This window comes from Protopterus annectens, chromosome 3.part1, assembly GCF_019279795.1.
Source record: "Protopterus annectens isolate FY-2018-M chromosome 3.part1, PAN1.0, whole genome shotgun sequence".
Taxonomy (NCBI): Eukaryota; Metazoa; Chordata; order Ceratodontiformes; family Protopteridae; genus Protopterus; species Protopterus annectens.
The window spans coordinates 24469193-24496411 of NC_056732.1; the positions used below are offsets into that span (position 1 = coordinate 24469193).

A 27219-nucleotide genomic window follows, 5' to 3' on the forward strand; every position below is an offset into this window, starting at 1 on the left:
TTTTGAGCCTAAAACTCTGCATCTTGGAAACATTGTACCTGGAAGACTGTTTTTTTTTTTGCTGGCTCTTATTTCTACTCAGAGGGTTTCTGAGCTCCAAGCGCTTATGGTCATTCCTCCTTTTTTTGATTTTTCACAAGGACAAAGTGTCACTTTGCACTAATCCTTCTTTTATGTCCAAGGTAGTAAAGGAGTTGTCCCTGAATCACTCAGTACAAAGTACAGTTTTGTACCTACCATAAATGTAGATGTTCGAAGATCCACATTGCTGCAGTCCTTACATATTGGTAGTCCGCTGTCCTCGATCGGCCCGAATACCAAAGTATTAGGCTGACGTCGGTCAAGGCGCTTAAAACTGACATCAGAACGTCAGGGTACAAAAGCGCATGACCGACGTCATTTCCTCAGTCTTTTCTTGCCCCAGATGTCAGAAGGCCCTAACAAGAAAGGCCACAGCCAAAAATAACCAGCAAAAACTAACCAACCACCCGTGCACTAACCACATTTACAAAATGTACAACACAAAGCACAACACCACCCTCAACAACAGAGGGGAAGGAGGGAGGGTAAATTGGACTGCAGCAATGTGGATCTTCGAGCATCTACATTTATGGTAGGTACAAAACTGTACTATGTTCTTCATCTCACATTGCTGCAGTCCTTACATATGGGTAGAATCCCAAAGCAGAGGTAAGGGAGGATGGCAAAACTATAAAGCATTAGGAGCTGCCAAAATGCCCTGTAAAATTGCAGTGGCAAATCCAGCCCTAGATTTAGAGTAAAGTGGAAGGTGGTAATGCTTAGAGAAAGTATGCACTGAACTCCAAGTAGCTGCTTCCAAAATATCTTTAGTAGCCACCCCCTTAAAAAAGCTGTAGAAGTGGCAGTAGCCCTAGTGGAATGAGGCCTAATCCCAGCTGGCATCTCCTTACCATGATGGGAATAACAGAAAGCAATACAAAAACCAATCCACTTAGAAATAGTTTGTTTTGACACAGGTTTGCCCTGAGAACCCAAAGCAAAAGAAACAAACAACTGCTGAGACTGCCTGAACCCTTTAGTTCTGCTCAAATAATATCGCAACTGTCTGTGTATATCCAAAGTGTGCAAAATCCTTTCCCCTTTATTTTGGGGTTTGCATAAAAAGTAGGCAAATGAATAGTTTGGTTTAAAGCCACACTAGAAACCACTTTAGGCATAAAAGAAGGGTTAGTACGCAAAGACACCCTATCCTTGTGGAAAATTAAGAAAGGCTCAACTGCCATAAGGGCCTGTAATTCAGAAACCCTTCTCGCAGAGGTAATGGCCAACAAAAAAGCAGTCTTCCATGATAAATATTTCAACTCTGCCGATGCTGCAGGCTCAAAAGGTTGTAGAGTGAGTTTCTCCAACACAAAATTGAGATCCCAAGCAGGAGTAGGAGCTCTACGTGGGGTCTTATATTCTTTGCCCCTCTAAGGAATTGCTTAAACAAAGGCTGAGAAAATAATGGTGGGTCACAGTCATAGTGAGCAGAAATTGCTGCAGCATGAACCTTTATAGAGGAGAAAGACAAACCTTTGTCCAATAACTCAGTAAGGTATTGAAGTTCAACACTTAAATTAGGTTTAGAAACATCAAAGTCCTTTGCTGTACTCCAAAATAAAAATCTCCTCCATTTATCTGCGTAAACTTTCCTTGTACTAGGCCTTCTGGCCTCCAAAATAACATTCAAAACTTGTTGTGGAAGCTGAGACCCTCCAGGGTTTAAAACAGAATATGCCAGGCTGTCAGATGTAGAGAATGAAGTTTGACATTGAGTAAATGACTGTTCTCCTGAGACAGCAGGTGAGGAATCGAAGGCAAAGGCCATGGAGGCTCTTGTACCAGACTTCTCAGTAATGGGTACCAGTGCTGTCGAGGCCAATCTGGAGCTATTAAAATCATGTTTGGCTTGTCCTGTCTGACCTTCAGCAGTACCTTTGGGAGGAGAGGCAGAGGTGGAAAGGCATACACGTGAAGATTGCTCCAATTGAATGAGAGAGCATCCACTTTCCAAGCTGTGGGATGAAACCTTTTTGTGCAAAACTTTGGCAGCTGGTAATTTAGTGGAGAAGCGAACAGATCTATGTCTGGAGTTCCCCATAACACTGTCAATCTCTGAAATACATGAGGATCCAATTTCCACTCGTGGGGATCCATAATTTGTCTGCTCAACACATCTGCTAAGGAGTTCTGTGCTCCTGGCAGAAACCTTGCCTGAAGATTTAGCTGTAAACTGAGAGCAGTCTCCCACAAAATCATTGCTTGTCTGCATAGAGGATAAGAATCGTTCCCCTTGCTTGTTGATGTACCACATGACAGTTGTGTTGTCTGTTTGAATCAACACCTGCCCTGGAAGAAGTAAATCCTTGAAAGCTATCAATGCAAATTGGACTGCTAACATCTCCTTCAAGTTGATATGTAGATGTTGAAGTCTGGCAGGCCACGTGTCTTGTACCCATTTTCCATTTAGATGAGCTCCCCAAGCTTTGTCTGAGGCATCTGTCGTTAAAATCTGACTCGCCTCTGGCCGGGTCACAGAGAGTCCCTTGTTTAGGTGACATTCCTGAGCCCACCACAAAAATTCCTTTTGAATGCAAGGTATTATCTGAATGACAGTGTCCAAATCTTGGCAGTGCTGTGTCCATACATTCTTGAGATACCACTGTAGCTTCCTCATATGCAGTTTGGCATTGGGAAGTACCAGAATACAAGATGCCATGAACCCCAAGGCTTGAAGGACTGTCCTTGCAGTCAGCCTGGACTGATGAGACAACTGGTGGAAGTAAAGAGAAAGATTCTTTTGTTTGTCCGGGGTCAAAAAGGCCATTTGGGACGCTGTATTCAGTCTCACACCCAGAAAGCACATGTCCTGAGAGGGTACTAGACTGGACTTTATTTCGTTCACAGAATACCCCAGGCATCTTAACACTGCCATCACATACTGTAAATGATGAAGAAGTTCGTCCTTTTCTTGGGCCAGAATCAGGCAATCGTCCAAATAAGGATAGATTTGTATTCCTCTTAGCCTGAAGAAAGCTACCACTGGAGCCAGAACCTTCGTGAACACTCTGGGCGCAGTAGATAAGCCAAAGGGCAATGCAGAGAACTGATAATGTGAAGTCCCAGCCAAAACGCAGATACTTCCTGCAACTGGGCCTGATAGGAACATGAAGGTAAGCTTCCTTGAGATCCAGAGTCACCATCCAGTGATCTTTGCCCAGCAGAGGTAAAAGCTGTTGTAACGTCAACATTTTGAACTTGGGAATGTCCAGATATGTGTTGAGGATAGATAAATCCAAAATTGGTCTCCACGTGTTTCCTTTCTTTGGTACTAGAAACAGGCGAGAATAAAATCCTAGGCCCACTTCTGGCAGAGGGACCGGTTGTATGGCCCCTATTTGAAGTAGTAGAGACATTTGTTTGTGAGCCTCTAGTCTTTGCTGAGGAGGAACGTCCGGCATGCCTTTGAAAGGAGGCAAGGTATGGAAATAAAACTTGTAACCCTGGTGTATGATATCCAATACCCATTTGTCTTGGGTAATCAACATCCAATTTTCCTTGAAGAGTGCTAACCTTCCTCCCAAAGGTGCTGCCAGGCAAGAAGGATCTGGCAGCTGAAAAAGTAGGTCAATGGGCCTGTTTACGAAAGGACTGGCCCCTGCCTTCACCCGAAGATTGTGCAGGTGAACTCCCTGTTCTAGGCCTGAAAGAACTCTGAGCTCTGCCCCTACCACGTCTAGATCTACCCCTAGACTGAGAATCATAAGAAGGATACGTCCACCCCTTAGCAGGCCAATTCCTACTAAACTTCGGAGGCTGAACTTGCAAAAAATCTTTAACAGCCTGCATAGACTTAGCCTTGTCTTCCATTTTCTTCAAGACTGACTCCACAGGTGAACCAAACAACACATCAGACTGCAAAGGAGCATCCAAAATCCTTGTCTTAACATGGTCAGATAAATTCTGATCCTTTAACCAGGCGTGCCTGGAAAGAACTGAGCCAGTGGCAGCCACCCTAGACGAGGCCTGCACAGCATCAAAACCACACTGTAAAGAATGCTTACCCACTTGTTCAGAGACATGCACCAAATCTTGCAACTCTTTACACTCAATGCCTTCCGCCAGAGCATCCACCTTAGACTTCAATTGAGAAAGAAGAAAGTTTTGATATTTCAACATATGAAACTGGCAATTCAAAGCCCTCATAGCTAAGGTAGAGGATGTATAGACCTTCTTTCCCCATCTATCCAAAGCTCTGGCTTCTTTATCTAGAGGAACCGGGTTTTTACAACAGAGGCCTTGACACCCTTAGGTCCCTGACTAATAGTTTCTGGGTCCGCCCTAGGACTCTTATAAAGATATTTATGAGCCTCAGGCACCCTGTAATACCTATCCGGTTTAACAGGAGCAGGAGGCAGAGAATCAGGATTAAGTGAAGCCTCTGCAAACACATCTTCCACAACATCCAGAACAGGGGTATAGCCAAGGGCCTATGCTGGGGTAACAGCAAAACTCCCTAAGCCTTTTCCTAGAATCAGAGAAGTCCTGACCTTCCCACTTAAAATGTTCCCTCATAGAATGAAGTGTCTCTGAAAAAGAAAAATCCTCTGGAGGAGAAGCAGAAGGAGTGGAATCATCTGCATCAGAATCAGAATAAGGAGAATACTCCTGCAAGTCTTCAGCTGAAGACTCTGAAATATCCGAAGCCTGCTCAAAACTTCCCAACTCTGGCTCCACCCTAGGCCTCTTATCAGGAGGGGGCATGGAACCTCTAATCAGAGTAATTAAATCTTCTGCCATTTTAAGCATGTGCTTCTTAGGCACAGACCCTGCTGAACTAGGAGTGACACCATCAGAAGCTAAAACTGGCCTGCCTCTGGGAGAAGCCTTGGAAACAGAAGGAGAAGGCCTAACCACCCTAGGAAGGGAGGGGAGTACAGTAACTTGGGAAGCCCCTTCAGCCTGACCTGCCTCCTGAGAGACCACCTCCTGCAAAATCAAAGTCTCCCCCTGAGACTCCAGAGAAGCCTCCGTTGGACCAACCGGTTCCACTACAGCCTCTAAAGAACCGGCGTCTGGAACAGACGACTCATCTTGCCTGGGTTTAACTGCTTTGTCTTTGCGCTTCTTCGCAGAAGCGGGCGCCGGAGAATCCGACGGCATATTATAATTGCACCGCTTCCCAAAGACCAGCCTAGCACAATCCAACCTTTGCTTAATAGTGCGCTTATTGAACCTAGCACAAAAGCGACACCCAACAACGTCGTGCTCAGGCCCCAAACAAGGAATACACAAAGAATGATAATCCCTATGCGGTATCTGTTTCCCACAAGAAATACAGTTATTCACTTTTTCTGACATCCGGTAAAATACTGAGGCAAGAAAAAAACCAAAATAATCCCCAACGGGGTACTTAGCCAACTTGGATTCGGTCTGAAACTCCGAACTCGAAAATTTTCAGAACGCCGAACGGCACTCGCAATGCTGCTTCTGCATCGGACCATGCGGCAAAAAAGACTGGGGAAATGACGTCGGTCATGCGCTTTTGTACCCTGACGTTCTGATGTCAGTTTTAAGCGTCTTGACCGACGTCAGCCTAATACTTTGGTATTCGGGCCGACCGAGGACAGCGGACTACCCATATGTAAGGACTGCAGCAATGTGAGATGAAGAACATCTCCTTTACTTTTTTCCTTTCTTCTCAGTCTGCTACTGAGAGGGCCCAGCATACCTTGGATTTGCAAAGACAGCTCAGGTACTATTTGCATAAAACTAAAGATACTCGTAAGTCTGATTAGCTTTTTGTTTCCTTTCACTCCAGGACATTGGTTTTAGGTGTTTCTAAGCAAACTATCTCCTCCTGGATATCTAAGGACATTTCCTTCTGTTACACTTTTCATGGGAAATCTCTGTCTACTTCTGTTAAAGCTCATTCCACCAGGGCTGTTGCTTCTTCCGGTGGCTTCTTCAAGCGGTTGAGCACCAATTCCATCCTTGAAGCTGCTACTTGGTCTGCAGTGTATACCTTTACTAAGCATTATAAATTGGATATGGTTTTGAGGGCCACAGCAAATTTTGCTAGAACCATTTTATATAAGTTTGTTAACGGCTCTTCTCAACCTTCCACCTCCCATTCTGTTTCTTGACCTTTTCTTTTACTATCTCTTCTGTTTAGAATACTGCAAAAGTGATACAGAAGGACATAATACAGTTGTGTAAAATCTTACCATAACAGTAGATGTCTTTCTCTTCACTTCTGCAGTATTCCCTCCATCCCTCCAACTCCCTTGTTTGTTCTGTTTTTTTTGTTTTACATTCCCTTCTGGCTAAGGGTTTACCCTTTTTCTTCTGCATTTTTTTCCTTCTGGATGCACATGGACTCCTTTGTCCTATAGAGACTGTTCTCTTCTGGGGCAATTAATTTCTGGGTAGCTGCGTCCATATGTCCCTTTGCTACCCTACGTTATGTGCAGAGAGGATAGGTGTGACATACGGCACATTCAAGATCATTAGGTTCTAGTACACTGTCAAATCATCAGGCTGCCTGGGTGGGAGATCCCACTGCAACAGTGCAGAGAAGGACATCTAGTGCTATCTTAAGATGTTACACAAATGCACTTTTTATGTAACTTTGTAACTGTGCATGTGAACCAGGGTTGTGGCAGGAAAGGAACCTTAGACCAGTCAACTTTCCTGGTCAAAAAAGCAAAAATAAAAAAAATAAAGTAAAATAAAATGTCCACTTGGTGGAACCAGGAGAATGTGCTCCTTAGGAAGAGGGGGATCTCCTGAATATCAGACTATGATTCTGAATTAAGTCTACAACCTTCAGGACTCATTAACCCTGGGTTATTTTCTCCTGCTCTGTCAGAAAGAAGTGTTGCCATATTTTTGAGTGAGATACACACTAAGCAGAGTGGATGAGAGGTGTTGACTCCAACTCTTAGCTGAGATATACAAGTATCCTGTATTTTTTTTTATTAGTTATACAGTTTATTGTTTCTAGCAATTTATATATAGCACTTTTATTGTAATCTGCACGGGTAACTGATTTGTTTGCAGGTAAAACATTCTGTATCTTTACAAATCTTTATCTGTTTAAAAACTTTCATTTTGTGGCTTTCTGTAATGCTTTGTAGGCTAATAGCTGTCTCCACCCACCCTACCTCCCTGTTGGTGTCTTGCTGTTATACTTGGTGGCTTTGCAGTTGCCCGCCCCTACTGTAAATCGGATCTGGGACACTCCTCTCAGTCTAGTGTCATTAGCTCATTCTACCTAATAGAGAGAACATTTGATAAGGCCTTCTGTTTCTCCTTTTTCCCCTCTCAAAAAAAAAAAAAAAATGTGCCTGAATTTCCTTATGTTCTGACTGTGCTTCTCAAACATTTTGGAAATATAGAGTATATTTTAGAGCATTTATTATAACTGTAATTGCCTTAATATTGCTACAACTTAAGTGCTATAGGTTGCACTGCATCTGAATTGTTTGTGTGTTTTAGCTGCTTTTCTGTATACATAGACTTCTCTGTATATGTAGACAAGCTACTTATTCTACTATATTACTGCCTCTTAAATCATTTTTCAGTTGTGCACTTCCCTTGCTTCATTTAAAAAGTTTTAAATTGCTAATTTTGTAGAGTTTTAATTGCATTTACTGTTTAGGACTACACACTCAAGTGTGTTAGCTTTTTCTGTGTTTATTTACTGTATTATTGCATTGTTTAGCCTGTTTCATATATATATATATATATATATATATATATATATATATATATACTATCTTGTTTGCTCGTTTCCCACCTTTTCTAGCCAGTCCATATCCCAGGCTTTGCTTGTCTCAGGACTTTATTTTCTGTGCTCAGAGCTATCCAGACCTTGCTGTTGTAGAGGGAAGTCCTACTGCCTACCAGTGGGACTAGTGAGCATTGTACTGCCTATCTAACACTAGAGGAGTGGTTTCCAGCTCTGAAATTGTAATTTTATTAGCCTTTTTGGGCTGATTTCTATCCCTTTCAACTTTCTGGCTTAAAAGCGCGTGTGTTTGCACATTTTTCACATCGTGCAGCACTGCGAGGCTACAGTTAAACTATTCCAGGTGCCAGAAAGTCTGCTCTTCAAAATTTCCCTTAAAACTAGCTGGTTTCTCAGTAGTAGCACTAAAATCTGAACCCCTGTGACTAGCACTTGCTCTAGAACCTGCTGGAAAGCACTAGGAAGCCTGAAACTGATTCAAGCACTCAGCTCTCCTTGTCAATAAGGAGAAATTAATCATAGGCACTAAACAGCCTATAATTGCAAAGTACCTTGCAAAGGTAAGGGAAAACAGCTCTTAAACTTTACAAAAAAGCACCTAAACAGGCATGTCCAAGGGTCAGCTTCCGGTGATTTCTCCTGTCCACCTGGTGAATCTGGGCATACTGGGGCAATGCGGCAACTGCCACATGTACACAGACAATCCTCTCCTCCTACCACCCAACACTACAACCTGCGAGAGATGCACCTACATAGCCAAACTGGAAGCAAAGCTGTCTCCAGTCAAGATTGTGCTAGACAGTCAAGAGGAGAAGGCTAACACCTGCATTACACCTCTAGCAACTCATAGCCCTTCAAAACCCACACCATCAACACCCACACATAGCAACACTAAACCCACATATGCGGAGGCCCTTAACATAAACCTGCCCAAGCAACAAGGACCTCTGAAGCCAAAACGCAAACAAACACCAGTCACAACCAAAGTGACACAAAGCTCACAACACCAGTGTGCCACCCAACAACAGCCCTTAAGGAAAGACAATGCACCCAACACTTTAGTCATAGGTGACTCTATAGTCAGGCACACTGATGTCCCACTCACCAGGCTGAACAAGGAGAAAATTACAGTCAGCTGCCTGTCAGGTGCCAGGATCCGCCACATAACGCATGCATTCAAGTCACTCCACAACAAGTACAAATACGACTCTGTCATTGTCCATGCTGGAGTAATGTGACTTGAGACGTACCACCCTGGACTACATGAAAAGAGACATGGAAGAGCTCTTGGATCATGTGACCCAAGCAGGTATGACCATAGCCCTGAGTAGCATCCTGCCTTCGCCCAGAATGATACCACAGTATAAGGACAAAATGATTGACTTCAACAATTGGCTAAGCCTCTGGTGTCATTCAAAGGGGATCCAGTATTTGTCTGCCTGGGAAGACATGATCAACAAACCACAATGCTTTGGCAGAGATGGTCTGCACCTGTCACCCCTGGGATTCAGGTTACTGACTAAAGCTCTTGCCACCCCTATAGTTCCTTTTTTAGGCAAGGTTCAAAGGATAAAACCACCACCATAACAGATACAAGCATGCAAAATCTGAAGGTAATGCTACTAAATGCTAGAAGTCTAAACCTCAAAATGCACTCTCTCGAGGCACTCCTAAAAATGGAGAACATCGATATCTGTGCAGTGACTGAGACCTGGTTCAAGGCTCCAGAGAGCACCCCTGCAATACCAGGCTACAATTCTTACCACACTTTTCGGCCACAAAACCAAGACCGAAACACTAAAGGTGGAGGAGTGTCCATATTCACCAAGGATATTCACACCTCCAGGCTAGTTGCACAACACAATGCACCTGAAATTCTCTAGGTGCAACTAACACTAGGTAAGACTGCAATCCAAATTGTAGCTTGCTACAGATCCCCCACCATACTCCACGATTCTCACTACACCTTCCTAAACATACTGGAAAATATTAAGATACAGCCAAACACCCTAATACTGGGTGATTTCAACTACCCTGCCATTAATTGGGAAAACTACTCGGGTACCAACTCCTTTTCCCAACGGTTCTTGGAATTCATAAATTCCAATGCCCTGGATCAACTAATCCACTGTCCCACCAGGGGCTCCAATATCCTAGACCTGGTCATTACCAACATGGGAGATAGATGCTCCACACCAGTGGTCACCCCCTCATTGGTCAGGCCTGACCATAAGCAAATCACCCTTGACATCCACATCCCACCCCCACCATCAAGTAAGGAAACCTCCTTAAAAAACTTCTCCAAAGCCAACTTCATGCTACTGAAGTCAGAAGTGACAAACTTCATAACACCCACACCAAAGGGATCTGGAAACTGGACTGCAGAATCCTACACTAAGGCACTGTACGAGCACATCCACTCGTGCATGAATCGTGCCATCCCAAATAGAACCAAGATGCTCTTCTCCAAAAAAAGAAAGCCAATCTGGTGGTCCCCTGCTATAAACAAACTATACAACAGAAGGAAGAAACTGTTGCAGAAAAGAGGAAAATCCCAGGATGGAAAAAACTCCCTCACCAGCCTCAGTAAGAAGCTGAGATCCCTCATAAAATCCTCAAAAGCTAGTTACGAAAATAAAATTGCCAAAGATTCCAAAGACAACCACAAGGCATTGCATAGTTATGTCAAGAATCTAAATGGCAATGCTCAGATCTGCTCTGAGCTACAACAGAATGGCATTAAATATACTGACCCCAAGGATATTGCCAATATCCTGGCAGATCGATTTAGTGCCAACTTCATCCCCCTCTCACCCCCTAAAGGGCCCATCTCAATACCAAAAGATTGCCAAATTCCGATAATCACAGCTACACAGGTAGAAACAGCACTATCCAAAGCTAAGAATACAGCATCCATGGGACCAGATGACATCCCAGGCTGTGTACTACATGAACTACAAAATGAACTGGCACCCCACCTAAGTGTCATGTTTAATCATAGCTTCACCTCAGGCTTCGTGCCGAGTGAGTGGCACACAGCTACAGTTATCCCGCTCCACAAGGGAGGGTTCACCTTGGATCCCGGGAACTACCGTCCCATCAGTCTGACAAGCCTGATCTGCAAGGGCATGGAACGGATTACCATGGAACTTATAAACAAAGACATTGGCAACGTTCAAACACTGGACCCCACCCTGTCTGGGTTTGTGAAGGGCCGATCTTGTCTCCTGAATCTGACTGACTTCTTCGAATTGGTCTACAGAGCTGTGGACGAGGGTAAGGCGGTCCGCACAGCCTATCTGGACCTCGCCAAGGCCTTCGACATCATCCCCCACTCTGGAATCATAGATAAACTTACTAAGCTGGGCATAAATCCCTACGTCACTCGATGGGTTGCCAACTGGCTTACTGACAGAACCCAGACTGTAAAAGTAACCGACTCCAAATCCAGCTCCAGACAAGTGACAAGTGGAGTACCTCAGGGTTCAGTCCTGGGACCACTCTTGTTTGGCATCTACTTCTCTGACGTACAGGCCAACACTAAGGGACTCTGGCTAACAAAGTTTGCAGATGACTGCAAACTGGGAGCCATTACTGAATCCCCAAATGATGTGGATATTCTATAAAAGGGCCTTACAAAAACAGATGCCTGGTGCCAGAGCCATGGGCTCAAGCTTAATACCAAGAAATATATAGTTATCCCCTTTGGAAAAAAACATGTACCCATGAACTACCACATAGGTGGCAGGACACAAAACATCGAAAGTGTGATGAGAGACTTAGGGACACAAGTGGACAGTGGTCTCACTTTCGATAACCACATCGCCACAACAGTCAGGAAATCCTTCTATGTGGCACACCTCATCACTAAGGGCTTTTCATCCAGAAAAAAGGAGGTCATTGTCCCACTGTACTCATCCCTCATTAGACCCATTATAGAGTATAATGCCCCATTTGGTATGTACCTCACAAGACATCTGCAACAGCTGGAAAGGCCACAGAAATACCTCACTAAAAGAATCACAGGCCTAAAGCAGATGTAATATGCTGACCGTCTAAAAAAACTCCTGCTATACTCTGTGGCATATCGTCTACTCAGAGGCAATCTTTGCTTAACATACAAGGCCATGTCAAACCCTGAGCTGTTGGACATGCTACGCTTAAAGAAATCCCAATCCCTCAGAGCCACACGCTCCAGGGATCTAAACCTTATCATCACAATGAACAAAACATGCTGGAGGGATAAGTTCCTGACCCAGAGACTCCCCATACTCTGGAATAGACTGCCCATACATATCAAGTAGAGCGCCTCATTGGCCCTCTTCAAAAGGAACCTTGATGATTGGATGGGAGATAAGAAATTCACCCCCGGGGATCATGTCAGTCGCCCTCCTAGACAGGGGCCCAGAGAAGTAAATATTGTGGGAAGAAATTTCCAGGGAATTGTTATGGCTAGGCTTGCATAGGCCTTAGGGCCGATAGCCTAGTACCAACCTATGAACCTATGAACCTAAGTATAGCATGCACTTGGATTCAGGGGTTGTGTAGACTAGGGTGGGAGTTCTCGAGGTGGAGGGAGTTGAGTCACAGTTTTTTTTCTGCTAGTTACACCTCTGAGGGTCCCTATTATTTTGCCATGCTTGCCACTGTATTCTGGAACATGGGTTCTTCTCTTTATTTTATTCGGGCATCTCCAGCCATATTTCAGAGCCTGGAAAAAAAAACTTGCTTGACCTGCTGCATGGTCTTCCCTTTTCCTCCAGCCTCTACAAAATGTCCTCAGCCAGGGGGTATAAATTGCTCCTCATTGAGGGAAGTATTACAATGGTCTGGCAGGTGATGTTTCCTTAGCAAGGCATGTGTAAAAATCACTGACTATGTAGCTGCTACCCTGCATGATGCATCGAGTGTATCACTACCAAATTTCTTGCAATACTTTGCCACCTGAGCAGAAAGCATGCATCAGTCAAGCGTCACCTGTTTCAGGTGCTTGTCCTCAGTCCCCACCATGGACTTTAATTTCTCAAGGACAGACTCTTGAAGCTGAAGTATTTAAGTCTGGCAATTCAAGACTTTCAAACACAGGGAGGAGGAAGTATATGGCTTTTTCCCAAAGCAGTCAAGGGATCTTGTATAAAAAATAATGGAATCCTGGACCCTTCCTAGGAGCAGGAGAGAGGGAGTCAGGCTACAAATATGCATTAAAAAATATATTTATTATATTTATACATTATATATATATATATATATATATATATATATATATATATATATATATACACACATACACACACACACACACACACACACACACACACACACACACGTGTGTGTGTGTGTATATATATATATATATATATATATATATATATATATATATATATATATATATATACACACACACATATATACATATATATGTGTCTCTGCATATATATATATATATATATATATATAGATTTAGATATATATATAGATATATATATAGATATATATATATATATATCTACATATATATATATATATATTTAAAGCCGTGGTGGTGCAGCTGTTAGCGTTGTCGCTTCACAGCAAGAGGCTCTCCTGTTCGATTCTCAGCTGGAGCGCCTTCTTTGTGGAGTCTGCATGTCCTCCCTGCGGTCGAGTGATGATTAAAGACATGCAGGTAAGTGCGTGTCTGAATGGGTGTGCCTTCTTTGAAGGTTGGGCGTCGGGCTGGCAACTCGGAACTGCAATAATCCACTGTCAATTATTACTGAACCAGTTTTCTGCTATGGCGACCGCTAACCAGGAAAAGCCAAAAGAGCACACACACACATATACACACGCACACATATACATACATTTCTATTTATATACAAGAATATTTATACGTGTATCTATTTATCCATCCATCCATATATAGCCAGAAACATGTAGACACACACACACACACACACACACACACACACACACACAGACACACAGACACACACACTGCATGTGTATCTGTACATGCAATCCCAAACCAAACAGAAGACGACGGGGTGGTTGGTCACAGTCTCTCTAGTGCTGTTTTTCTTTTCTTTTTATGTAACGACATTTCATACAAATCCCTTTTGTTGACCACTGAACTCATAAAACAGGGAAGTAGTAAAAATACAGTCAACCAGTTATGCCTTGACAATGGTAAATTTTACACTTGAGTTTTTTTCCCGGGTATAAACTATTTGAGATCACAGATAAAGGAATGAGTGCCACAATAAATGATAATAACCATCCTGAAAAGAAAACCTGGATCAAAAGCTGGACTGCTGACTGTTGTATATGACCTCTGCTGCACAATACAGTCTACATACTAGTTAATAAAGGCTACTTACCAACTGTGCTTGTCGGCGACTGCGTTTTCCTCCAGCTTTGTTAAGTCCTGCCAGCAAAATCCCAGTATTGTTTTTGGTTGCGAAAGTTGCAAGTATTTCTGACTCTGGAGACAGTGACTTTGGCTGAAGTTCAATAAAGCCATCCTTCAGAACTGTGGCACTACGAATAGGCTGTTAAAAGTAAAATACTCAAGTTTGTCATTCATTGCTAACAACTTATTCACAGCTAAAATGGGTTACTACTCTCAAACAGGCACATACAGGCATTCAGAACTGAGCAACAGATGTAATAATATTTGTGGAATCTGTTATAAGACATGGGGTGGTTGAAAAAAATGACATCTACGTGCAAAGTTAAGTCACTAACAAAGGACAGCAATGTTAACAAGACGTACAGCAACGCCTCTTCAGATAGTTCAACAGTAAATCGGTAATGAGACAAGAATGGGTGCTAACATGAGGTACAGCAACGCCTCTTCAGATAGTTCAACAGTAAATCGGTAATGAGACAAGAATGGGTGCTAACATGATATACAGAAACGCCTCTTCAGACAGTTCAACAGTAAATCAGTAATGAGACAAGAATGGGTAGGGTCCTCATCTGTAGCACAGATGCTTACATTGTACTTGAAAGAATTCCCTTTTGTTTAGACTTAGCTAGAGCTATTTAATGTGAAGACTTTTAAGTGGAGAACAAATTCTATTCCCATCTCACTAAGGACTTCCAAACCTTGCGTACAAGAATCACTTCAAAAACATACTACATTATTCAGAATTCAATACTCAATCTCTGCAGTTTAGAAACTCTCATTGTGGCAACTATACATTTTTGTTATAATCTGTTTCGCATCACAGATGCTATACTCCTACTGAAGATGCTTATGGGTGTTGTATATTTCCTTTAGAAGTAGCTACAGGACACCTAGTTATGTCTTACAAGCTGACACTGTGCTCTTAAACCAGCCATCTTACATTAAGAGTGCCTCCCTACACTCTTGTCACAGAAGTGCGTAGCTCAGGACCCATCTGAGTTAGGGATTGCTGGAGAAAGGCTCACTTTAGGGCTTTCCCACTGGTAGGTGTATTAAAACTGTTTACATTTGCCTGTATATAAGCCTTGTGTCTGCTTCAGTTTGCACTCAGTTTACTGAAACTGCTAAACGTTTGGAAACATTAGCCAGAGGTCTGGTTTGGAAACATTAGCCAGAGGTCTGGAGTACATCTGCACTGAAACCCAAGGCATCCACTGAAAAAAGAACTGTCCAGCTAGCCACTTCCTTCCCAAACACCACATTCAGAAAAATCCTGCCACAATGGACTGGCAGTTTCCCATCATTTCTCCTGCCATCTTGATTGATATGGGCGTCTTGAGGCAATGTAGCAATTTCCTCATGTATACTGACAACTATTTACTTCTAAAGCAAACTTAACGCCCTGTGTGAGAGATGCAAATACACTGTGGAAATGGAGTCAATTCTCTCATGGAAAAACAAGCTACACATCAAACAGCTTGCCAGCACACACGCTTCACCTCTCATGCAAACCTTACCTCTCACACAAAATAAGGTCATAACACACAAACCCACATATGTGGAGGTACTCACTAAAAGCCTGCCAAAAGAACAGATAATTCCCAAAAGCAAACCACCCACACTCACCACTAAACAAAAAGAAACCACTACACATATCAACACAAAAAACAGTGTCTCAACAAATAAGCCCCTAAGGCATAACATAACAAATGCCTTTTTTTCCAAACACATTTATTGAATTATTACTTATGACACAGGCACATTTACATTCATATAAAAGTAATCACACTATAACATAAAAACATTATACTTCACATATATTGCTATATATCATATAACCTAAGCAACATTACATAAATTATTCAATTCCCGCCTTTACTTGATCATTTCCTCCCCTATCCCATAAGTATACATTGTCCTCGTGGCACCACCTCTATTACAAAATACAGCCCCAGTTGCTGTGCAATCCTGGCTCTAGCGTCTTTGGCTGCTCTCTCCAACTTGAGCATTCTGCACAAGGACTCAGAATCTAACTATCAGAAGAATAAAGACCCTGTCCAAAAGCCCTGCAGTCTCTACATAGAGCCTCCTATTCCTGTACTCTGCCAGACAAGGGAGCAAGAAACTCTCCAACCTGAGTATTCTGCACAAGGACTCAGAGTCTAACTATCAGAAGAATAAAGACCCTGTCCAAAAGCCCTGCAGTCTCTACACAGAGCCTCCTATTCCTGTACTCTGCCAGACAAGGGAGCAAGAAAGTATGTGTCTCTACATTAACTAGCAGCATAGTCTATGTTTGTAATAAGACATCTAGGTGGTTTCAAAGTACGCTAGCTAGGATAGCCTACACTACCTCCCTACTCTGTAATCAGTATAATTATCTCCCCCATTTAAGAAAGCAGTCTTAACTATATATCCATCTTTTGGATGTTAAAACACTTTCTCCCAGTTTTACCAAGGCTGTAGTATTTCTACTGACCACCAGGGGGCAGACTTACCTTATCTTGTCCTGACTTTCAGAAGCCTATTCCTGACTCCTAAGAGTACCTAACTCCCTTATCCTAGGTCTAAAGTTTGCTCCTTAAATAGCCCATAAAATCTTTGTTTATAGGCAACCTTTAGTCACCCTCCTATTTAACTAGCAGTATTTCTCTTAACTTTATACCAATCGTCAGAGTAACTTACCTGTTGCAACCATCTCTCATCGACTGTTCCTCTTGGCCTTCTTACTCTCCTGTCTCTGACCTATTAGCACCTCTTGATAACTTCTCTCCATCCCCCTACCTATTTAACACTCTTCTCCCTTCTACTTTACCTTGTTGTTCCGCTCTCCTCCTCTGTTTCCCACCATCCCTTCTTAAGCCTGACATTACCCAAGTGACTATTAGCTTCTCCCTTTGTATCAGTACTAGCCCCGCCCAGTTTTCCAGCTCATACAAGCACTCTCCCCCCTACATCATTTCCTCCACTATCCCATAAATATACATTGTCCTCGTGGCGCTACCTCTATTACAAATATTGCCCCAGGTGCTGTGCAATCCTGGCTCTAGCATTTTTGGCTGCTGTGAGTATTGAACCTCTGTTGCTTTATTTGGTGTATTATTGCTATCTTTAGTAGCTTAAGAAGGAAGGGTGTCTTTAATGCATATCACCTGTACAAATATCTGTTTAACTATTCTGTATTACAACTATTAACAGTTGACTGTTGCTTAAGTTTGTAACGTGGAGAAGCATTAGACTGTTTCCCCTTATCTAAGGAATGCTAAAATCATTATGCTATACTGGGATAACCTTATTATAATAAGACATGAACTTATAGGGGTTTCTGTAAATGTTGTGTAAGTGAACCCAGCTGGATCCTAATTCTCCTGTTAAATGGATAATTACCTGCTATATGTCGATAATATAAGCAACAATTAGACGTACAAGCTATCTCTTTAATGTTGGCCAGAGCCATTTAAACAATGTAGTATATCTTGAGAGTATTCCTATGTTGTAAACCTCCCTATTAAAGTATATCTTCATTGTATTTTCTGTTTTACGAACCTCCCAACAAAACAGTACATCTTGCATGTACTTATCTCTTCTATACCTCTCCATAAAAGTTAGAAACTAACTGCGCAATCCATGTGGAGTGTCCCTAGTGATTTATCCTTTCTACACCTCTCCACAGAGGTAGGTGTTTTACTGCACCACCTGCGTGGCATCCTTAGTGACCTACCTTTACTTAATAAAGCTCAGCGGTGAAGGGCTAGCGCCTGAACCTCACTACAGTTTACTACCTAAATTCTGCCTCCTGGTATGGTCTTTCTGCTGATATTTTATTAGAAAGAACCCTCTAATTCCTAAGAGTTTCTTTGCTTTTTTGTGGGTAGTGAGCTGCAGTAATCACTTTTGATAAAGTGTATACAATGGTGTTATCCATGAGGTGTGTCTCCTGGCTGCCCCCTCTTTTTTCGCAATAAGGATCAGCTGTTTAGGGATAACGCGTTGTTAACCTAAAAGATCATCTCGGAGCCTCTAAGCGCTGTCACTTAGCGCCACAAAAATAAGCTGACCACAAGTACTATGGGGCAGACTTATCTTATCTTCTCCTGTCTTTCAGAAGCCTATTCCTGACTCGTAAGAGTACCTTACTCCCTTATCCTAGGTCTAAAGTTTGCTCCTTAAATAGCCCATAAAATCTTCTTTGTTTATAGGCAACCTTTAGTCACCCTCCTATTTAATTAGCACTATTTCTCTTAACTTTATACCAATCCTCAGGGTAACTTACCTGTTGCAACCAACTCTCAGTGATTGTTCCTCTTGGCCTTCTTACTCTCCTGTCTCTACCCGCTCACTCCACTCCCCTACCCTACCCCCAAATTCCACCCACCCCACATCTATATTTATATCTATACACTCCTCCCACTACCCCCAACACCAATCACAGCTACCCAATAGACATCATCAACCAATCATATCCACCTTCAATCCTACACACACCTTCCACTAATTAACTCACTCCTCCCACAAACCCCCACTCACACTGCACTACAACCACTCAGCATGTATGCAATCAACACCATCATCCTTACAATACTAGCTCTAACCTATCACCACACATCTTATCAGATTGCTCTTCCCTACACCCTCACCACCCCATCAGAACATATATCCACCTACTTCACCCACAACAAACACTATAGCTTACATACACCCTCAAGGAACTACCATCACTACCCAATCCTTGTAGCATCCACAACACTTATCAAAACAACCACAAAATCACTTTCCACGCACAAGTACATACACATTCTTTCAAAACTATCAAAACCTCTCTACCATATCAGTCACCAGCTAAGACTAGCAGGTGACATACACCCTAATCCAGGCCCAAACCCCTGCACTCACTCCCACTCTTCCCCACCTACATCCAACAGCTCAACCTTAATCTCCAGACCAAAGAATAGCCTATTCTTCATTAACTTAAATATAGGTAGCATTAACAATAAAATACATTTACTGCATACTCAGACACCTACTCCCCAAAACTACTATCCCCTAACCGAAACCTGGTTAGAACCCACTACTCCCAACAGTGAATTCCTTCCCCCAGGCTATAATGTACTACGTAATGATAGACTTTCCAAAAAAGGGGGCGGGGTAGCATTACTTTATAAAAACAACCTAAAGGTTGCTAGTATTGACCCTCTAATACTCCCCCAAATGCCCTCAGAAAGTACAGTTGTGTACCTACCATAAATGTAGATGTTGAGTGTATTCACTGTTGCAGTCATAGCTCTTGGGTTATCCTGCTGGCAGGCTACCCTCAGTCGGCCAGAGTTCCAAAGTCTAGGTCCGGCGTCAGTTGCTGTTGCCTCTTCCCTGACGGCAGTGTGCCAGGGGTATAAAAGATGCAGCCGACGCCATTTTCTTCAGTTTTTCTTGCCCCAGATGTCAGGTGACCCCAAACTGGTAGGCTGAAAAAAATATGCCAATAAAAATGCATGCACAAAAATAAAATTTCCTTCATCTACAAGCAAATACACCACATAGGTTGTACAGGATAGAGAAGTGCAGATAAGCCCCAGCAAAGAAAATGGGGGATGGTGGGTGGGTAACCTGGACTGCAACAGTGAATACACTCGAACATCTACATTTATGGTAGGTACACAACTGTACTATGTTCATCGTGTTTCACTGTTGCAGTCATTACTCTTGGGTTGAATCCCAAAGCTGAGGATGGGTGGCTGGGCTGAATAGGATTAGGAGAGGCTATGAGGCCCTGCAGAACTGTAGTGGCAAAGCCTGCTCTGGACTTAGAATAAAGAGGTAAGTGGTAGTCCTTTGTGAAAGTGTGCACTGAACTCCAAGTTGCAGCCTCTAAGATAACTTTGGTTGGTACTCCTCTGAGGAAGGCTGCTGAAGTGGCTGCTGCTCTGGTGGAATGAGACCTAATGCCCTTAGGCACTGATTTGCCATGCTGAAAGTAGCAGAAATGGATGCAATGGCCTATCCATTTAGAAATAGTCCGTTTTGAGATAGCCTTTCCTTGTGATCCTGCAGCATATGACACTAAAAGTTGCTCAGTCTTTCTGAAAGCTTTAGTTCTGTCCAAGTAGAAGCGTAACTGCCTGTGTATGTCCAAATAATGCCGAATTTTCTCACCCTTGTTCTGTGGATTTGGATAAAAGGTAGGCAAGTGAATGGTTTGGATGAGGGCCACACTGGACACCACCTTAGGCATAAATGTTGGGTTTGTCCTCAGAGAAACTCTGTCTGGATGAAAAATGCTAAAAGGCTCCACAGCCATGAGTGCTTGTAACTCCGAGACTCATCTTGCAGAGGTTACTGCTTGGAGCACAGCTGTTTTCCAGGATAGGAATTTTATATCCGCTGTTGATGCTGGCTCGAAAGGAGGCAGTGTGAGTTTTTCCAAAACATAATTGAGGTCCCAATCAGGAATTGGTGCTCTCCTTGGAGGCCTAATGTTTTTGGCCCCTCTGAGGTACTGCCTTATTAAAGGATGAGAAAAGATAGGTGGTTCCATATTGTAATGGGCTGAAATGGCAGAGGCATGAATCTTAACTGATGAGAAAGAAAGGCCTTTGTTCAGCATCTCAGTTAGGTATTGTAAAATCTGAGATATATTTGGTACACACGTGTCAATGCCTTGTTCCTGGTTCCAAGCACAGAATCTCTTCCATTTTTCTGCATAAGATTTTCTGGTACTGGGCCTCCTGGCCTCCAAGATAACATCCATAACAGCTTTTGAAAGAGGAGTGTTCTGAATGGCTACATTATCCGCCATGCTGCCAGATTTAAGGTCCTGAGTTAGTGGTGCAGGATCCGATTGTTTTGTTGGGTCAGCAAGTGAGAAGTTTGAGGCAATATCCATGCTGGACCTTGAGGCAAGCTCTTTAGGATTGGGTACCAGTGCTGGTGTGGCCAGTCTGATGCAATCAGTATCATTTTTGGCTTCTCCTGTCTGACCTTTAGGAGTACCCTGGGAAGGAGTGTGGGGGAAAGGCATATACTGTTAGATTTTTCCAGCTGAAGGATAGGGCGTTCACTTTCCATGCTTGCTTGTGATAAATCCTTGTGCAAAATCTCTGCAATTGGCAGTTGTGAGGGGAGGCAAACAGATCTATGTCCGGGCATCCCCATCTCCTTGTTATCATGCTGAAGACTTGTGGATCCAGTTTCCATTCGTGGGGATCCATGAGGTTTCTGCTTAGTTCGTCTGCTAGAGTATTTGCTTTTCCTGGCAGGAATTGTGCTTGCAGGTGAACCTGAAAAGTTAATACTGTGTCCCATAAGGTCATTGCTTGTCTGCAGAGGGGGTAGGAATGTGTACCTCCCTGCTTTTTTATGTACCACATGACCGTAGTATTGTCTGTCTTTATCAGTAGCTGTCCTAGATGAAGCAGGTCCTTGAAAGCTTGTCAGGGCATTTTGAACAGCTAGCATCTCTTTTTGATTGATGTGAAGATGCATCTGGTTTGCAGGCCATGTGCCCTGAATACATTTTCTTGCCATATGGGCCCCCCAGGCATAATCTGATGCATCCGTTGTCAGCATCTGTCTGGCTGTGGGTAAACTGAATGGCAGACCCTTGTTGTGGTGACAGGCCTCTGCCCACCATCAAAACTCCTGTTGCAGGCAGGGAATGAGTGCAATTACTGTTTCCAGGCTGTGGCAATGCTGAGTCCAAACACTTTTTAGATACCATTGTAGTTTCCTCATACGCAGTCTGGCATATGGAATTAGAAGAATGCAGGATGCCATGAAACCCAAGGCCTGCAGGATTTTCCTTGCAGATAAGTGGGTTTTTGTTGCCAATTTCTTGAAGTAAGAAGTCAGTTGCTTTTGTTTGTCTGGCGTGAGATAAGCCATCTGGGCAGTTGTATTTAAGCTTGCACCCAGGAATATTATCTCTTGAGAGGGCAATAGTTTTGATTTCTTTTTGTTTACTGTGTACCCTAGGCCAATTAGTAATCTTTTTACAAACGCCAGATGCTTTAGAAGAATGTCTTTGTTCTCTGCTTGAATTAGGCAGTCGTCCAAGTAGGGATATATTTGAATTCCTCTTTGTCTGCAAAACGCAATTACTGGTGCCAGGCATTTTGTGAAGACCCTGGGTGCAGTAGATAAGCCAAAGGGCAGTGCAGAGAATTGGTAATGCTTTGAGCCAGCTACGAATCTGAGGTATCTTCTGCAAGATTGTCTGACTGGGACATGCAGGTATGCCTCTTTTAGGTCCAAAGTTACGAGCCAAGCCTTCTTGCCCAGCATGGGCAGTAGCTGCTGTAGAGTCAACATCTTGAATTTTGGAACTTCCAGAAACGTATTTAGTATAGACGGGTCCAGTATTGGTCTCCAGATTTTGTCCCTTCTGGGCACTAGGAAAAGTCTGGAGTAAAATCCTTGCCCCTGCTCTTGTTGTGGTACTTGCTGAATGGCCCTCATGTCCATGAGGGCTGTAACTTGTTTTTGTGCCTCTGCCCATTGATTGTGTGGCAGGTCTGGCATACCTTTTGACCTTGGTAGGGTGTGAAAATGGAACCTGTAGCCTTGGGACACTATGTTCAGGACCCATTTGTCTTGGGTAACCATTTGCCAATTTCATGAAAAAATTGCTAGTTTTCCCCCTAAGGGGGCTGTCAAAAGAAAAGTGCTTGGATCTGGCAGAGGAAAGTCATAGGGACTGTTTCCTGTAAGGTTGTGATTTGTCTTCTCCGCTTTTGGAGGTAGGAGCACCCCATTGCTTAGGCCTGTATGAGCCTTGGGGCTGAGATCTGCCTCTGGGATGCCTGTATCTGCCTCTTTGTGGTCTGTCTGACACTGGAAAGGACCAATTTTTAGAAGGCCAGTTCCTGCTAAACCTGGGTGGCTGTACCTGTAAGAAATCCTTGACTGTCTGCATGGATTTTGCTTTATCCTCCATTTTTTTTCAACACCTCTTCTGCTTTAGTACCAAACAAAGTTTGGGCGGCACAGTGGTGCAGCGGTTAACGTTGTCGCCTCACAGCAAGAGGTTCTCCGGTTCGATTCTCAGCTGGGGTGCCTTCTGTGTGGAGTTTGCATGTTCTCCCTGTGTTCGCATGGGTTTCCTCCGGGTACTCCGGTTTCCTCCCACATTCCAAAGATATGCATCTGGAGCGTTTCTCCCCGGGCATCCGCTGAAAACAGGCTCTGTGGAACCTAGTCGGATATTCCCGGTCAACAAATGTTAAATAAAAAATAAAATAAATAAATAAAAAGTATCATGCTGTAATGGTGCATCTAATAATTTTGCTTTAACATAATCAGGCAGATTTTGTTCCTTTAACCAAGCATGCCTTCTAATAACAGAGCCTGTAACAGCGGCCCTGCAAGAGGCCTCCAGTGAATCAGAACCACATTACAAAGTATGCTTTCCCACTTGTTAAGCTGCATGTAATAAATCCTGCATTTCCTTGTTCTCTCAACATTCAGTATTGGTCAACAATTTCTGTTTAAGCAGTGACATTAAATATTGCTGATATTTAAGCATATGAAACTGACAATTTAAGGCCCTTACAGCCAAGGTAGCAGAAGTGTAAACTTTTTCCCCCCATCTGTCTAGAGCCCTAGAATCCCTATCAGAGGGGACATGTTTTTTTCCAGTGGAAGCTTTAACCCCTTTGGGACCCTGAGATATAGTTTCTGGGTCAGCAACGGGGTTTTTATATAGGAATTTATGAGAATCCGGGACCCTGTAGTATCTGTCTGGCTTAGCAGGTGCAGGGGGTAAAGAGTCAGGGGACAGACCGGACTCTGAAAAAACATCATCTACAATGTCTAGAACAGGTGGAATAGCAAGGGGTCTGTGCTGAGGAAGTAGCAGAAAGTCTCTGAGCCTTTTCTTAGATTCAGAATGATCTTGGCTTTCCCAGTGGAAACGCTCCCTCATGGTATGCAGGGTTTCCCCAAAAGAATAATTCTCAGGTGGAGAGGCTGAAGGAATGGATTCTTCAGCATCAGAATCCTCATAGGGAAGCATGGAATAATCCTGTTCAGAAGAGGAATCAGAGGAAATAAAAACCTGATCAGAAGAATCATACTCTGTCTCTTGCCTAGGCCTCTTATCAGGAGGGGGATGGGAGCCCCTGATCAAAGTAATTAGGTCTTCGGCCATTTTGAGCATCTGTTTTTTAGGCATGGAAGTCTGAGTAGGAGAATGCTGTACTTGTTTCTTTGTCTTTAGAGCTGCTTTAGTCTTTGTCTTTGAAGCTGAAGATGGCTTAATATATAGTTGTGTAGGTCTGAAGACACCCTCAGAAGCCAATGCCTGCTCAGTGGCTCCAGACCCATCTGAGGGAATGATTTCCGAGTGTCCAATACCTTGAGCATCCAGAGGCCCAGTCAGCTCCACGTGGGAGTCGGAAGCGGCCTGTGGCTCTGAGGTAGTGGGCGCCAGGGGCTGTGAAAGAGCCTCACTGAGAACCAGCGAACTGGCGACTGGCCTAGCAGAGGCCTCGTTGTCGGTTTTGGACCTCGGATGCCTATCCTTTTCCTTGTCCTTGCGTTTTTTGTAGACTCTGGTTGTCGGCTGTACCGACGGCATTACATAATTAAATCTTCAGCCAAATTAATGAAATGCAAAATCGAACCAATGCTTAATAGTACGTTGGTTAAATCTAGCACAAAACCGACAGCTAGCAACGTTGTGATCAGGGCCTAGGCAAGGAATACAGTAAGAGTGAAAATCCTTATGAGGTATTAGCTTCCCACAAGAAATACAAGTTTCCCCAACGGGGTACTTAGCTTTAATGAAGACTTCAGTTCTGAAATTCGGCTTTGAAAATCTCAGGAGTCGGCCGAATGGCACTTGCGAACTGCTTTTGCTTCGGGCACCGTGCGTCAAGAAAGACTGAAGAAAATCGCATTGGCTGCATCTTTTATACCCCTGGCGCACTGATGTCAGGGAAGAGGCGACAGCAACCAACGCCGGACCTAGACTTTGGAATTCTGGCCGACTGAGGGTAGCCTGCCAGCAGGATAACCCAAGAGTAATGACTGCAACAGTGAAACACGATGAAAATCTACTTGAACTAACCAACAAAAAAATCTATAAATATTATAATAGGATACATTCCACCAGGTAACAACATGTCTACCCTAGAAGCCCTTTTACACTGGACAAATCAAAACCTACCCCAAGAAACAATTATCCTAGGGGACTTTAACATAGACTGGCATACATGCTCAAGCTCCACACCCACCAACTCCATAAATTTGTATAACTTCTCCCAAATCATTAAAACCAGTACAAGGCTAGGCAATAATAACAACAAAGAAAGCCTCCTAGACTGGACCCTAATAAACAATGCCAATACTCCTCATCATGCAGGTGTCCTACCAGATAACCTCAGCGACCACCAGCCCATCTTCCTACTAAAACTCAAATCCCACACCAACTCCGAACCATCAACACGGACCATTAGAAACAAAAGAAACTTTGACATAAAAGTCAAACTAGAACTACAATACCAAAATTGGAATCTTCTGAAGACCCTCCCACTAGACAAAGCAGATGAGCTATTTAACACTACCTTTTTAAACATTCTAAACACCCATTCCCCACCATGCATAAGCAAACAAAAAGTTAAAATTGCCCCCTGGATCACTAGAACAACTAGAATCGTGATATCCCAAAGAAATAGAGCCTGGCATCAATGGAGAGCCAATACAACCATAGCAACCAAACAAGAACTCCAAAAACTCAGAAACGAAACAAAAAAAAAAAACAAATCCTATTAAACAAAAGGAATTACTTCCAAATTTGTAAGGCAGACACCAAAACAACCCCCAAAAACCCTGAGCAGGACTAAAGACACTACTCCACCCCGACAAACTAAGTACACCGACACCAACCATTGTAAAGGATAGCACTGAAATTCCAGAAGCCTTTAATAGATTTTTCATAGAAACCATTTCAAAACTGGTTCACCAACAACCCACAACACCTACTACTAGCAACCCCAAACCAGATACCAATACCACCTTCCAATCTGAACCAATTCCCACAGATTATATAAAAAGAATACTAGGTAAACTCAAGCTAACTAGCCTAACTGCCGACAATATTCCAGCCGAAAACCTACAAATAGCTGCCAATGAATTAGCCTATCCAATATCAATCCTCCTGAATAGATCAATTAAGGAAAGCAAAATACCAACTATCTGGAAAATAGCATATATCACCCCAGTACACAAAGGTGGAACCTGTACAGACCTGACCAACTATTGCTCCATTGCCATATTATCCCCACTTGCCAAATTACTAGAAAAATGCATTCACCACCAACTTATGCAATACCTACTAAAAAATAACTTCTCACACCTTTCCAACATGGATTTAGACCAGCCCATAGTACGACAACTGCCATCCTCTCTTTCACCAACCTAATAAACCAGAACTGTAACCTGGGGAAACTACCATCAGCCATATTTCTTGACCTATCAAAAGCATTTGACATGGCCAACCATCCCAAACTTCTTGAGTCCCTCTCCGACCTTGGACTAGCCACTAACTCATTGGCCTGGTTTCAAAACTACCTAATAGGTAGACAGCAAGCAGTCAGATGGGATAACAAACTATCCACACTGCTCCCTTTTACTATTGGAGTCCCACAAGGATCAATCTTAGGCCCTCTATTATTTTCAATATTCATCAATGATCTAAATAAGAACACCCAAAATGCAACAGTCATAGAATATGCTGACGACTCAACTTTAGTCTACTCAGCCACCAACCCCCACACACTCCTTTTCACAACCCAACAGGTCTTCAATAATACTCAAGCTTGGTTTCTCAGTAAAAACTTGGTACTGAACCCAAAAAAGCCCAAACGACTAATCTTCAAAACAAATAAATCCAACATAGACACTAACTCTTTCAATATTACTTCTAGTGATGGTAGCATTATCTCTCCAGATTCCCACATAAAATTACTAGGTGTTACAATTGACAACAAACTGAGGTTTGACTTGCACATAAATCTAACCATCAAAAACATACATAAAAAATTAGTCAGCCTGTACA

At 43.0% G+C, this 27219-nt stretch overlaps 1 protein-coding gene across 1 annotated transcript in view; it reads right to left on the reverse strand.

The window, feature by feature from the left end:
• The window catches only part of LAMA1 (laminin subunit alpha 1), a 3417884-nt gene that overhangs the window by 475095 nt on the left and 2915570 nt on the right, over positions 1-27219 (reverse strand). Inside the window, exon 46 of the mRNA XM_044066516.1 lies at positions 14137-14307. Coding sequence (XP_043922451.1) covers positions 14137-14307 — 171 coding nt within the window. The remainder of the gene's footprint in view (positions 1-14136; positions 14308-27219) is intronic.